The sequence below is a fragment of the Ammodytes marinus genome (genome assembly GCF_949987685.1).
Source record: "Ammodytes marinus genome assembly, chromosome: 6".
Taxonomy (NCBI): domain Eukaryota; kingdom Metazoa; phylum Chordata; class Actinopteri; order Uranoscopiformes; family Ammodytidae; genus Ammodytes; species Ammodytes marinus.
In genome coordinates, this window is record NC_137235.1 from 18,135,763 (window position 1) to 18,148,968 (window position 13,206).

Below are 13,206 nucleotides of genomic sequence, written 5' to 3' on the forward strand. Positions count from 1 at the left end.
ACAGTTTGATTGCCACTTAGAGGAAAATAAATAAATTAAACAAACAAGTGAATGGAAACAGCCGATCAAAGATGGAAGAGGGAGAGAGCTTGAGTGCTTTGTTTCTTCATCAATTTATTTAGTAACAGAGTATGTGCACATTAGTGAACTTTACTAAGTTATATGATGTTAATGTGCCAGATGTAGCTAAGTGCTTATTGTATTACCTGCTATCCTAAAGCCGATTATGAATAATGATTATATAAAATAATATCCATATTTAAATAGATACAGTATCTCACAAAAGTGAGTACACCCCTAACATTTCTTCAAATATTTCATTATATCTTTCCATGCGACAACACTGAATAAATGACACTTTGATACAATGTCAAGTAGTCAGTGTACAGCTTGTATAACAGTGTAAATTTACTGTCCCCTCAAAATAACTCGACACACAGCCATTAATGTCTAAACTGCTGGCAACACAAGTGAGTACACCCCTAAGAAAAAATGTCCAAATTGGGCCCAAAGTGTCAATATTTTGTATTGCCATCATTATTTTCTAGCACTGCCTTAACCCTCTTGGGCATGTAGTTCACTAGAGCTTCACAGGTTGCAACTGGAACCCTCTTCTACCCATTCATGACGACATCAAGGAGCTGGTGGATATTAGAGTCCTTGCGCTCCTCCACCTTCTGTTTGAGGATGCCCCAAAGATGCTCAATAGGGTTTAAGACTGGAGACATGCTTGGCCAGTCCATAACCTTTACCCTCAGCTTCTTTAGCAAGCCAGTGGTCGTTCGGAGGGGTGTTTGGGGTCGTTATCATGTTGCAGTACTGCCCTGCGGCCCAGTTTATGAAGGGAGGGGATCATGCTCTGCTTCAGTATGTCACAGTACATGTTAGAATTCAATGAACTGTAGATCCCCAGTGCTGGCAGCACTCATGCAGCTCCAGACCATGACACTCCAACCACCATGCTTGACTCTAAGCAAGACACAGTTGTCTTTGTACTCCTCACCTGGTTGCCGCTCCACACTCTTAACACCATCTGAACCAAATAAATGTATTTTGGTCTCATCAGACCACAGGACATGGTTGCAGTAATCCATGTCCGTAGTCTGTTTGTCTTCAGCAAACTTTTTGTGGGGTTTCTTGTGCATCATCTGTAGAATAGGCTTCCTTCTGGTATGACAGCCATGCAGACCAGTATGATGCAGAGTGCGGCGTATGGTCTGAGCACTGACAGCTTGACCCCCCACCCCTTCAAGCCCTTCAGCAATGCTGGCAGCACTAATACGTCTATTTTCCAAAGCCAACCTCTGTGTACGACACTGACCATGTGCACTCAACCTTCGTAAACTGGGCCGCAGGGTGGTATTGCAACATGATAACGACCCCAAACACACCTCCAAGACGACCAGTGGCTTGCTAAAAAAGCTGAGGGTAAAGGTTATGGCCTGGCCAAGCATGTCTCCAGACCTAAACCCTATTGAGCATCTTTGGGGCATCCTCAAACGGAAGGTGGAGGAGCGCAAGGTCTTTAATATCCACCAGCTCTGTGACGCTGTCATAAATGGGTGGAAGAGGGTTCCAGTTGCAACCTGTGAAGCTCTAGTGAACTCCATGCCCAAGAGGGTTAAGGCAGTGCTGGAAAATAATGGTGGCCACACAAAATATTTACACTTTGGGCCCAATTTGTAAATTTTTTCTAAGGGGTGTACTCACTTTTGTTGCCAGCAGTTTAGACATTAATGGCTGTGTGTCGAGTTATTTTGAGGGGACAGTAAATTTACACTGTTATACAAGCTGTACACTGACTACTTTACATTGTATCAAAGTGTCATTTATTCAGTGTTGTCCCATGGAAAGATATAAAGAAATATTTGAAGAAATGTGAGGGGTGTACTCACTTTTGTGAGATACTGTATATTGACAAAAAAGTCATTGGGGTGCAGTTGAGTTCCATGGAGTTTGGACTAATGAGCTAATGTAGTGATTAACACTTAAAGAATGTAAGCCTGTTGTTTTGGATAAATTATAGGGCACATGCCATAACTAAAAGCAGTCATTCATAAAGAAAATATTAGAAATCACTTACTTGATGACTAGGCATTTAGATAATCTACATTCCGGAGACAGTAATATGCCAATATTAGATCATAAAAAGATCATTTGAAATGAATCTTTAATCATGCAGTGATGTGCAGCAGAAATAGTATCAAGAATTATAGGACACAAACAGCAGCAGAGCAAACATGTAATATATACCCTATTATATATTATACATGCAGGGCTAATGGGATCATAAAAGTATGAATCCCAGCATTTAGAGTGTCTGCAGCAGCACAGATTAGTATACGAGAGGAATATCAGAGTATGAGGAGACCAAAAGACAAATACTGTACAAACCTTAGGCAGAAAAAAGGATTAGTTGATTCATTTCGAAGTCAACTGACTGTTGATCTGTATCATTGTAGATTGACTATCCCTCCCTTTAAATGTCATATCATCATCACCATCATCATCATCATCATCAACTTTTATTATTAAACCAAGGTCCATTTAAAAGACATAAAATACCAAAAATAGACAACACACACACACACGTTACAATAAAATCATTCCGACCACTGATTGGACAAAAGCAATATAAAGATGTCACATTGGTGTCTAGGTAATTTGTGGTATTCATTTTTCACATGTGTGTGACATTCTATTTCTAGATTATTTAAAGAATGATTGACGCTTTTTTTTCAATCATTACACCACTGCTGGATATTATGTTTTCACATCAACTTATCAACAATGTCTTTAATTGCCATAAGTTATGTCACAAAAAATGTACTGTCCTGTCACATCTGTTCTTTAAAGCATCTCATCCAGCGACAAAACACACACACACACACACACACACAGCCTTGCTGAGGTGGCAGGTTCTCAGCAATGAAAAATCATCTTCTGCTGCTTTTTCCCTCCCACTCTCTTCCCCTCTCCATATTTCTATGTCTTACTCAAAGCCCCTCAGGTGAATCCCAGAGTCCCACATTCTGAGGTATGCAGTTACACTATAAACTTCTTAGCTGGGACGTTACAACCAGTACTGACTCATGGGTACATTGATGTGATGTGGTAATAAGCTGTGCATTTAAGACCTCTACTTAAGGATGAGGTTTGAATCGAAATAAATAATTGCACTGTGTAGTGTGTGTGTGTGTGTGTGTTTGTGTTTGTGGATAGAGTACCACCAACAACAACATCATTTCACCTAACCTACTTAAAAATAATGAAAATATTAACAACGCATTTCTGTGGATGTGAAACATTTGATGAAATACTATACTACAAATTAGTATTGGAGCAAAACCTGAAACAATTCAGTCACATTCCCAGTATAGAATAGAGCGAGAGAGAATGGGGAAGAGCAAGAGGAAGCAGTTTTCAGTTAGTCAGGCTGAGAGCATCATGGGACTGTATTCACACCTGCAGAAAAGATGTGCACCGAAGGTGGAAGTGCACCTGAGTTTGTTTCAACCGAACTAAACACGGCATGTGTGAATACACCCTAAATGTTCAATCCATCGTACACCAATGAAGGACTGGGATAATCCCACCAATGAATGGCTGCTTAACCTTGCAATGCAGTGGTCAATATCGTACCAGCCACACAGTATTGGCTTGCCCACTAATCTGCAGACTGTGTGCGATGTACCAAACACAACAGGAGGACTGGCTGTGATTCCGTCTCTGTATTCAGACTGTGAGCAACATAAATCACGTCCAACTTAAAAGATGTTTTGACAAAATTCAAGTCCCATTTCCAAGGAGTACTATATATGAAGTTTAACATTGTGGACTAGCACCACATTCCCTTTTCTATGGGTACTCACTTCACATTCGCATTCACTACCATCTATGAAAGAGAAAAGCATTACATATTAGAGTGTTTGTTGATTGATGTGAAAACATAACTTTTTGAGCTGCACGACTAACAAAGCAACTCCAGACATTCCTACAGTAAAAGTGACCCTATTTAATCTTTACCTATATATTGACCTATACCTCAAACTTCTCTCCATACAGATCAAGCAGTATTGACCTGTGTTGCACGTTGCCTGTTATTCCCATCCTAAACCCAGAAGAAAAACCATGGTGGAAACAGAGTGTGTGTGCACAGAGCTCATTGCAAGAGTTTGCAGACTCGTGTAATTGAATCATTTATTTCCCGTGTACAAGTGGAAAAACATTGCTGGGTCTAATGTGGACAGAAGTTAGTTTTAATACAGTGCAAGAGGGAGTGGTCAGCATGTCCCTGCCAAAAAGATGAAATGTTACCTTACAATACAAAAACGTTTCATTCCAAGAGAGGAGTCATCTGCACTGTCTGACTTGTTATTTTGCTAGATGTGGAAACATACTGTTCTGTCCTAACTGCTGATGACAGTGCACTTATGACTGATACATAAAAGCTACACCTAAGCTTTAGTCAGGCATGAGAGCCAAAATGATTCTTATTAAAGGCTGAATTCAGCCTACCTCCAAGTTAAGTCTTTTTTTTAAAACATTTCTTTTGTGCCTTTTCAACTTTTTCTTTTACAAAAGATTTAAAAATATGTTATTATATACCCTGTAATTCCAAAGTCCAATCATCTGATTTTCCACTAACAACATTGAGGTCTGAAATGAAACAGGCCAGCCATCAACTTCAAAACTATACGCTGTATACTATCATGTCTATACTGTCCAGGAATCAAGTGGAAAGTGAAGGTAAGTAAGGTTAAATCGATGTTCTCAGTTGCTGAAAGGTCTCGGGTGAATTCTGTTAGTGGGTGTATTAAACCAGAGATACCACCCCTGATTCCTTTACAGGTCTTTCTGACCTACTTTCTCAAACTTCGGATTCTCATCTGCAGAGAGGGAAAAATACATTCTCACCTCTGCTGAATTTCATTTTTAATTTCATTTAACTTTTATTTATTTGAATACCTTTTGATTTAAATGTACTGCACTCTGTATGTCCGAGCACAACCTCAGGACATGACTTATAGTTAAGGAGGGGATTTTAAACTTTATCTGCGTGATTTTAGGTCTAAAACATCCATGTTATGATTGGCAGAGGTCCTGGAGGGTGAAGAGTAATTGAATGCAACTTCTGGTGACGACAATAATCACAAATGGATATGAAGAGGGAGAACTTCATTTTGTTCAGTGTACACAGATAAAAAAAAATCTCTTTGTTTCATTTAAATATGGCTGAACCTTTACAGTTTCTTCGAGACTACTTCTTGGTAATGTATGCAATTGAAGACAGGACTAAAAGGGTTTTTAGCATGTTTTCAGAATCTACTTGACCAGACATGATGAGGCTAATAAGTTAGTAAAGGTGCGTCCAGTCTAGGCTCAGCATTCAATTCCCAAAAGTTACAAGAATGAATAGCCCTGGACTTGACGTGATCTTGAAGTTAAAGGCTGACGATTGAGGAACAATGTGCCAGGACAAGTCAGATGTAACACAGCTTTTGAAATGTCAGACTGCTGCTCATGTCTGTGCTTCTCACCTGTACTGAGCTTGGAAGTGTTCCTGGACAAAACTGTGTCGATCCCGAGGCTGCTGTGCAGAGGCTGAACTAGGACTGGAAGGATCCTCCCGTGAGCTTGGTCCCTGCAGACAGAGAGACAGAAAAAAAAATCACTTAGTGGCATTTACCTCAACTTTGAAGAAGGTGCTTGCAGTCAGTTGGTTAAATACAGGCAAAATACAAACACTCATGTACTGATATATTGAATAAGGCATTTTGAATCCTTGTTCTTCTTACTCACGATGAAGAATCATTCTTGTATTTCTCTGCCATCATTTAGTTGTACCCACATACTACATTTTAAAACAACATTTTTCAGGCTCAAACCTTTGTGTGGGAAAATGCTTAGCGGAAAACACAATCATAATCAAATGAGATGCCAAGGGCTGATCGCTCCACCTTCCCAGAATAAATTAGACTTTTATGGGCCGGTCTCTCACTGCGTCTTTGGAAATAATGACTATCCAGCTTTGATTTCCTATTGTTCAAAAAAATAATACAATCACTGATGTATTCACTTTGAACAATGCTTTTTGGCACATTCAAAACTTTCTCCAAGAATGTTTCTAGAATAAGTTATCGAGGAAAAAAGCACAAAGCAAAGATATAAAAATAAACAAAATTAGAATTGAAAAAGTAAGAGTGACAGATTGTTTTCAAACTCCACCTCAGCCCATCTTCAGACACGGCCCGTTCTCCAATTTTTATTTAATTGCTTAAGGTTGTTGAGTTACAGCGCTTGGACTGCATATGTATTAAGGTTGAATTTCTCTTTTTACAGCTTCCTCAACCCACATTGTTTATCATACTCTGAAGCAAATTACAAAATATTTCTTTCGTATGGTTCTGAATGTATGTGTGAGCATGTCACAGACAAAAGAAACAGCACAAATGGTCTGCAGTTCACTCTTGTACATCAACTCTCATATCTCTAGTGGATCACAAGCTGAGCTGTGGCCAACTCTCTTTCTCTATATTTTGCCCTCTTTGTCTTCCATCTCTTTTCTGGAGGACAATAGAGAACAATCCAACGACCCTCAGAGACAGACTAGGCTACAAGCATCACCATGGAAACCTTGGCCTCATTGTTCCCAGTAAACATGTGAGAACAGGGAACTTTGTCATCAGTCACAACAAGATGGCCTACACATGAAAGGAAAAAGGATCATTGTAAAAGTCATTCATGTTTTTCTGAAGCCTTAATGGATCTTTAATGGATCTTTAAAACACAATGTCATTGTCCAATATGCAGGTCTAGGTCTTACATTTGTAATCACTAAAATTAAAGGTTAATTCCAATATGCAGTTCAGACATACTGTGGTAACCATTCTTCATGTTCATTTAATTTAACTTAGGACAAAAGGTGTAGTATGACCGCTTCAGTGGTGTCAACACTAATGGTAGCCTTGCATCATGGTGAAGAGAGTATTCATGTATTAGTAGAATACAACAACTGGCTTTGATACTTCATTCCCTTTGCATAAGAAATCAACACCATGGGATTTTCACTGCACACCTGAAAAGGTGCATTCCACACAAAAAAAATGCACCATGGTGTGTATCTACAAAAAACTAATTCTGCACAGTTTAAGAAGAAACCAGCACAGATAAACCCAGTAAGAAGAACACAGGGAGCGACAGAGAGAGCCCTGAGTGCACTGTGTCTCTTTATTTAGGAATAATAAATACCATCACGATGTTGTTCCAGCTCTGCTATCATCTGCCAAAAATAGATGCGGGGGCCGGCCACAGCAATAACACGTGAATACTGATATTCAGAAGCAATAAGCGGTGCAATTGCCACGCTGGGTGCAATCCAAAAAAAAAAATCGAGGCCACTTTCAATTGTCTCCTGTTGCTTGGGGGAGAAAATTACCAGCGGCAAGTACATGCCCCTGGTAGTGTAATTGATTTCTAAGTTTTTCATATCACCCCCCCCCCCCCCCCCCCCGGTTCAGAGCTCAGCATGCTCCAACTGAAATTGCTGTATTTGTCTTTGTTCTCTAAATGTCTGTTGAGTCAAACTGTAGATGCGCTTAAACAAAGTGAGAACTTTGTCCAGACGAGAGGAAAAAAAAAGGCTCAAATGAAAGGCTGTTTACCCTTGAATATAGCTCAAATGCACCGGTGCTTTAAAAACAGACTATTCATTTCAGCTCCGACAGCGAAGCCGATCCCAGCAGGTTTTCAAAATGTTTTCTGGGCTGGAAAAAGAGGTAAGGTCACATTGAAAAGAACATTGGGTTCCCCGACTCTTCTGTTCTCCCTCTCCGTGTATTCCTTCTCAGAGCGATGGGAGGTCAAACGTATCACCACCATCTCTGCATCTTGTATCAGCGAGAAAATGTTCCCTTTCTGCCCACACTGTTACAAGAAGGCTTACCAGGACCAGTATTAGAACACACATGCAGAAGTGCACACACATTAACTTCAAGGACGTGCACAGCCACAGCCAACTCATTGTCAGATTAGAGGCCAGTCATGGTGACGCTTCAGTCAGCCTCAGTCAGCTCTTCTTTAGACTGACTGTACTGGTGATGTCATAGGAACGACCGCTTGTTTGTTTTATAAATAAAAGTGAAAAAGCAAAGAAGCGCTTAAGTAATCATTTCCTCTCTGGCAATTAGTCAACCTCACTGCTGGATCCCACGGAACTCACTTGGTGGTGGTGGTGACTGTGTTGTGTGTGTGTGTGTGTGTGTGTGTGTGTGTGTGTGTGTGTGTGTGTGTGTGTGTGTGTGTGTGTGTGTGTGTGTGTGTGTGTGTGGTCAGCACCATATGCACACAGCTAAGCTAAAAACAAGAGCAGATTGCATCTCTCGCGACGTCACACAACGTAAGCAATACGCTCTTCAAGTAAACGATGAGACAAAATGTGCGGCATGTGCACCATGTGTGCCATCATCATTATCAAATCAACAAAGCACAGTGTGTGACAAGAATAGGACGTAGGGCTACTCCAACCGCAAAAGAGCCGAGGCCACACATATGTAGAATACATTCTGACAGCGTGCTGATTCATGAGCACAGTCACTGGAGTGTAGCATCTTATTCCCTGGGAGGAAGGATATTTTAATTATCAATTGATGTGGTTCAGATCCTCAAACATGACAATGAACAGGTTTCTTTCCACTGTGGTTGTGACAGAAATCACGCAGGGAAGTTGTGGGATATTTGGTCGGCAGAACAACTGTGGCTCGTTTTCACAGTGACCCCAGATCTTTTTCGCCCCCCCCCCAGACATTTCTCCCCTCTGAGCCCTCACCCCGGGGATTTTGTGGGGCTCAATTCTGCGTGATCAGCGGAACATTTCTCCAGTGCAGCCACTGTAAATCTCTTTGGCCCTGATCCTCTGGCAGGAGACACAGCTTCCCTCCAGAGATCTTCACACTCACAATCCCTACATGAAAACATATGCTGTTATCAAAGTGCTGCTGATTCCCCGTGGCACGCATTCATGTGAGACGTTGCTGAGGCGCTCCACTACTGCGCGCTGCTGGGGAGTGAGTGGGAGTTTGGCTTGCTGTGTGCGGTTGTATATTTGACGGTTATGTGTATAGAAGTGTGTGTGTGTGTGTGTGTGTGTATGTGTGTGTCAGTCCGTTGGGCAGGGTTGTAGTTCTTAAGCAAGCAAAATAACCTGAAACAATCACAACGCGAAATAGTGTGTGTGTGTGTGTGTGTGTGTGTGTGTGTGTGTGTGTGTGTGTGTGTGTGTGTGTGACAGAGTTGTTATAGCTACAAAACATCAGACAACAAACCAGGAGAGGCAGGTTGGCCTGGATGTCTAGGAAGTGAGAGATAACCAAAAGGCTGCAGATTCTGCTGACACACCTGGTTTATTTCTGCTCTGGAATAAATCCGCGCAATCATAATTATTCATCACGGGAAGGGAGAAAAAAAATCATTGCAAATTAATTGAGTATGGAACAGCAACCACTCAAAACTTGAACGGTCTCTCTAAAATGTCTGTAACTTCATCTTCAATTGAGCAGAGTGGCTGGGAACAACTTCAGTTGACAAAAGTGGCAGCTATATTTATATATAAAGTCGTAACAATGTGCCAAGTGACTTTTGCTGTAGTTAGGGGTGAGAACAACACATGCTTTATTGAGACTAAAAATAATCTCTAAAAAAGAAATGGTCTCTGGCTGAAGGAAGACCCTGATTCAGTTATCATCTCTAACTACATTTTTAATCAAGTGGCTAGCTCAAGGGGCTTAACATATCACCTTAGCTGCCAGCAACTACTCTGAGTCATCCCTACACTCACTCAGCAACAGGCTTTCCCATCACACAGACCTACATTACACGCTGCCGCTCCCTTTCTCCCTCTCTCTCACACATACACACACACACACACACACACACACACACACAAAAGGCATTCAAGCAGACCCTAAATAACGCCTGTTTTTTTCCGGCAACAAATAGTATTTGTATTTCGGCTAACAAGCATGATGAAGCAAAACTGTAAATGTGAGGAGCTTGACAGAAAGTTTAATGGGTGGGTATGAAGTTTGCGTTGCTGTCACGGTGTTGGTCGTTCCCCATAGTGAGCTGAAGCATTGTGATGATCCTTAAGTGGAAAGTTCAGCCAGAGCAACCAGACACGTATGCCCAATGCCCATGCAGCCATACAATACTACCTCTGGCTCAACTGATTAAGAATCTGAGGAAATTCTCATGATAAAACCTGGGGGTCTTGAGCTGAGTCAAAGGCAGCAGTGAGTGACAGTAAGTGAGACTGGACCAATAACAACTTTATTAACTGTACTACTACTACTGTGGTTGGTGCATGACGGCATTTGTGTAAGGATACAACATGTGGAAATCTATTGGAGCCTTATGAATTGATATGTCCGATGGTCCCCTGACATATCAATATCAATGTTCAACTCCAATAACTAACACTACCACATTTTAAAACATTGTATAATTCGTTGACTGTGCCAAATGTTTGTTTGTGCCACTGTCCTACTAAGCTTGTTTGTCTTCATGTGTGTGAGTCTGTGTTTAAGTAGCCCACCATTTAAGCTGCTGGTAGCCGCTCTGTGTTTCCGGCCTCCTGCAGGAAGAGATGATGACTCCCACTGAGCGTGCAAATTAGACCAAACCAATGTTGACATAGCTGTTGGCAGCTTCAGGACATAGCCAGATCCACTCTCGTCTTTCGAACTGCGCGTTGCCACCAGAGCATTCAAAACAACCGTCATATCAATACAAGCCAGGTTTGAATAGACGCCACTTGCCAGCATGTGGGAGACACACACCTGAGAGTTTGTCACAAGAGATTTGTTAAATGCATCTCACTTTCTAATTAAAACAGCTGCTAATGGCAAATAAAAAAAATAAAAAAAATAATGGGCAACATGGCAGAGGTTGGATGAGGTCAACGAGAAGAGTTGTAGGAAGAGAGAGGTAGAGGAAATATGCAGAGGATGGATCCAAAATGCCAGAGTGGAAACATAAATATGGCAGAACAGCAGGGTTCATTTTATTTAATGAACACTACTTTAAAAGTCTATAAACGATGGAGGAAAAGTTGTTATGCTATCTAAAATTAAAATGAGTGAGAGCTCAGAATCTGTCACCTTCAGCTGTTCTATATCCTCAGGCCCACATGTACTTAGTCAGACTTGTCAGCTTAAGAACATGCCAGGCGTAATATAACAACTGGAATTTTGGCAGTGTTCAAAACTGGACAAATACAGTCATTTCATAATGGCTTGAACAATGCACAAGTACAGCTTAGAGTGATGAAGACTGACAGAGGAGTCCGAGGAACTGATAAAAAAGTATCTCTTCTCCATTTCAACCACATGACAAAGTGACAATAGTTATGGCTGCAACCAAAAAAAAAAAATCCTGGAGCCCAAGGTTACATCTTATAATTCAGTTTTCTGTCAGATTGCATTTTACGATGATATAACAGAGAAATACTGTGAGTTTCTGATAAGAAAATGTTTGACATTTGTACTTTATACATTTCATGTTTTTTTAAATGTCCCACCAATCTCAATGAATCGACAAGTCATTTCAGCCCTTGAAACATTCGTTTATTTTGATCAAAACCATCTGAACAAGTCAAATTCTGCTTTGGCATGCAGTGTTAAACAGAAAAACTCAAAGTTTGTTGTTGTAATTTACATTAGGAGCAGAACACCTGAGTCAATGGGACTAGATTTTTTGGTTCAACCCTCAAAACAGAGGACGGGCCGAGGCGAGTGGGAGAGGAGAGGAGAGAGAGAGAGGGATAGATAGAGGGTGAGACACCGTCAGAGCAGCACAGAGACTGGCTCAGGGGCGGAATGAAAGAAACACTGCCAGTGCAATAAAGAGGCTGACTCACCCCTATTCTTTCAGTTACGGACGGCTGCCGCTAATTCGGCCCATTCAAAGCTGGCTTACGGTAACAAGGCGGCCTGGGAGATAACGGTGGAAACCACATTTTTAACCCCCCCCCCCCTTCCTCTTTCACCTCTATTACACTCATATGACTTGGCCTCTCCATAAGCTGTGCTCGGTGCATTTAGTCTGACTCCAACAGTGCTTCCTTTTGAAAAACATTTGGGAAATCACCTCCTTTATTCGCCAATATGTATTTGCATTAGTTTTGAAGACCAAAAGCAAATATCTTCACTGATACATTTTAACTGATCTCAGGCCTATCCCTACCACGTGCACCCGCTTCATTTGAGTCCAGCAAAACCAGGCACTGTCTGGCTGTTACTATGGAGATGCCAGCCATGCCAAAACAAAGGCAGTAGACATTTGTGCAGCCTAAGACAAGAGCCACTGGCAAAGCTCTGATGGCCAAATGCGGCTGGGCAGCAGAGAGTCTCTCTCTCATTTTAACTGATCTCAGGCCTATCCCTACCACGTGCACCCGCTTCATTTGAGTCCAGCAAAACCAGGCACTGTCTGGCTGTTACTATGGAGATGCCAGCCATGCCAAAACAAAGGCAGTAGACATTTGTGCAGCCTAAGACAAGAGCCACTGGCAAAGCTCTGATGGCCAAATGCGGCTGGGCAGCAGAGTCTCTCTCTCTCTCTCTCTCTCTCTCTCTCTCTCTCTCTCTCTCTCTCTCTCTCTCTCTCTCTCTCTCTCTCTCTCTCTCTCTCTCTCTCTCTCTCTCTCTCTCTCTCTCTCTCTCTCTCTCTCTCTCTCTCTCTCTCTCTCTCTCTCTCTCTCTCTCTCTCTCTCTCTCTCTCTCTCTCTCTCTCTCTCTCTCTCTCTCTCTCTCTCTCTCTCTCTCTCTCTCTCTCTCTCTCTCAAGCCAATATTGGCTTTGAGAAAACAAACAAATTGACAGGACTAAACAAGATGAAAGTGACGGAACTCATTAGCCTCTAGGGAGAACAGGTTGCGCAAGGGTGTTCTACTCACTTTGATAACTATGTATGAGACAAAATACACAGCAACTCCACTAAAAGTAGCCCATGATTCAAAATACAGTAAGTAAGACAAAACTCACAAGAATCATAAACCGAGCATCTACAATCACTGGCATCACTCACACCCAACTCTCAGATCATAACAGTTGTGCAGTTGAAAGGAAAGCAGGTTGCATCACTATGGGCTCCTCACATCCCCATACTACAACCACTTCTATTATTCCTTAGTATATTTTACATAGGCCT

The 13,206-nt window shown here is 41.6% G+C and overlaps 1 protein-coding gene across 1 annotated transcript in view; it reads right to left on the reverse strand.

The window, feature by feature from the left end:
* The window catches only part of usp43a (ubiquitin specific peptidase 43a), a gene marked incomplete at its 5' end in the record, with an annotated part of 84,853 nt that overhangs the window by 52,505 nt on the left and 19,142 nt on the right, over positions 1-13,206 (reverse strand). The window contains one exon of the mRNA XM_080030103.1: positions 5,541-5,644. Within this exon, the coding sequence (XP_079886229.1) occupies positions 5,541-5,644 (104 nt within the window). The remainder of the gene's footprint in view (positions 1-5,540; positions 5,645-13,206) is intronic.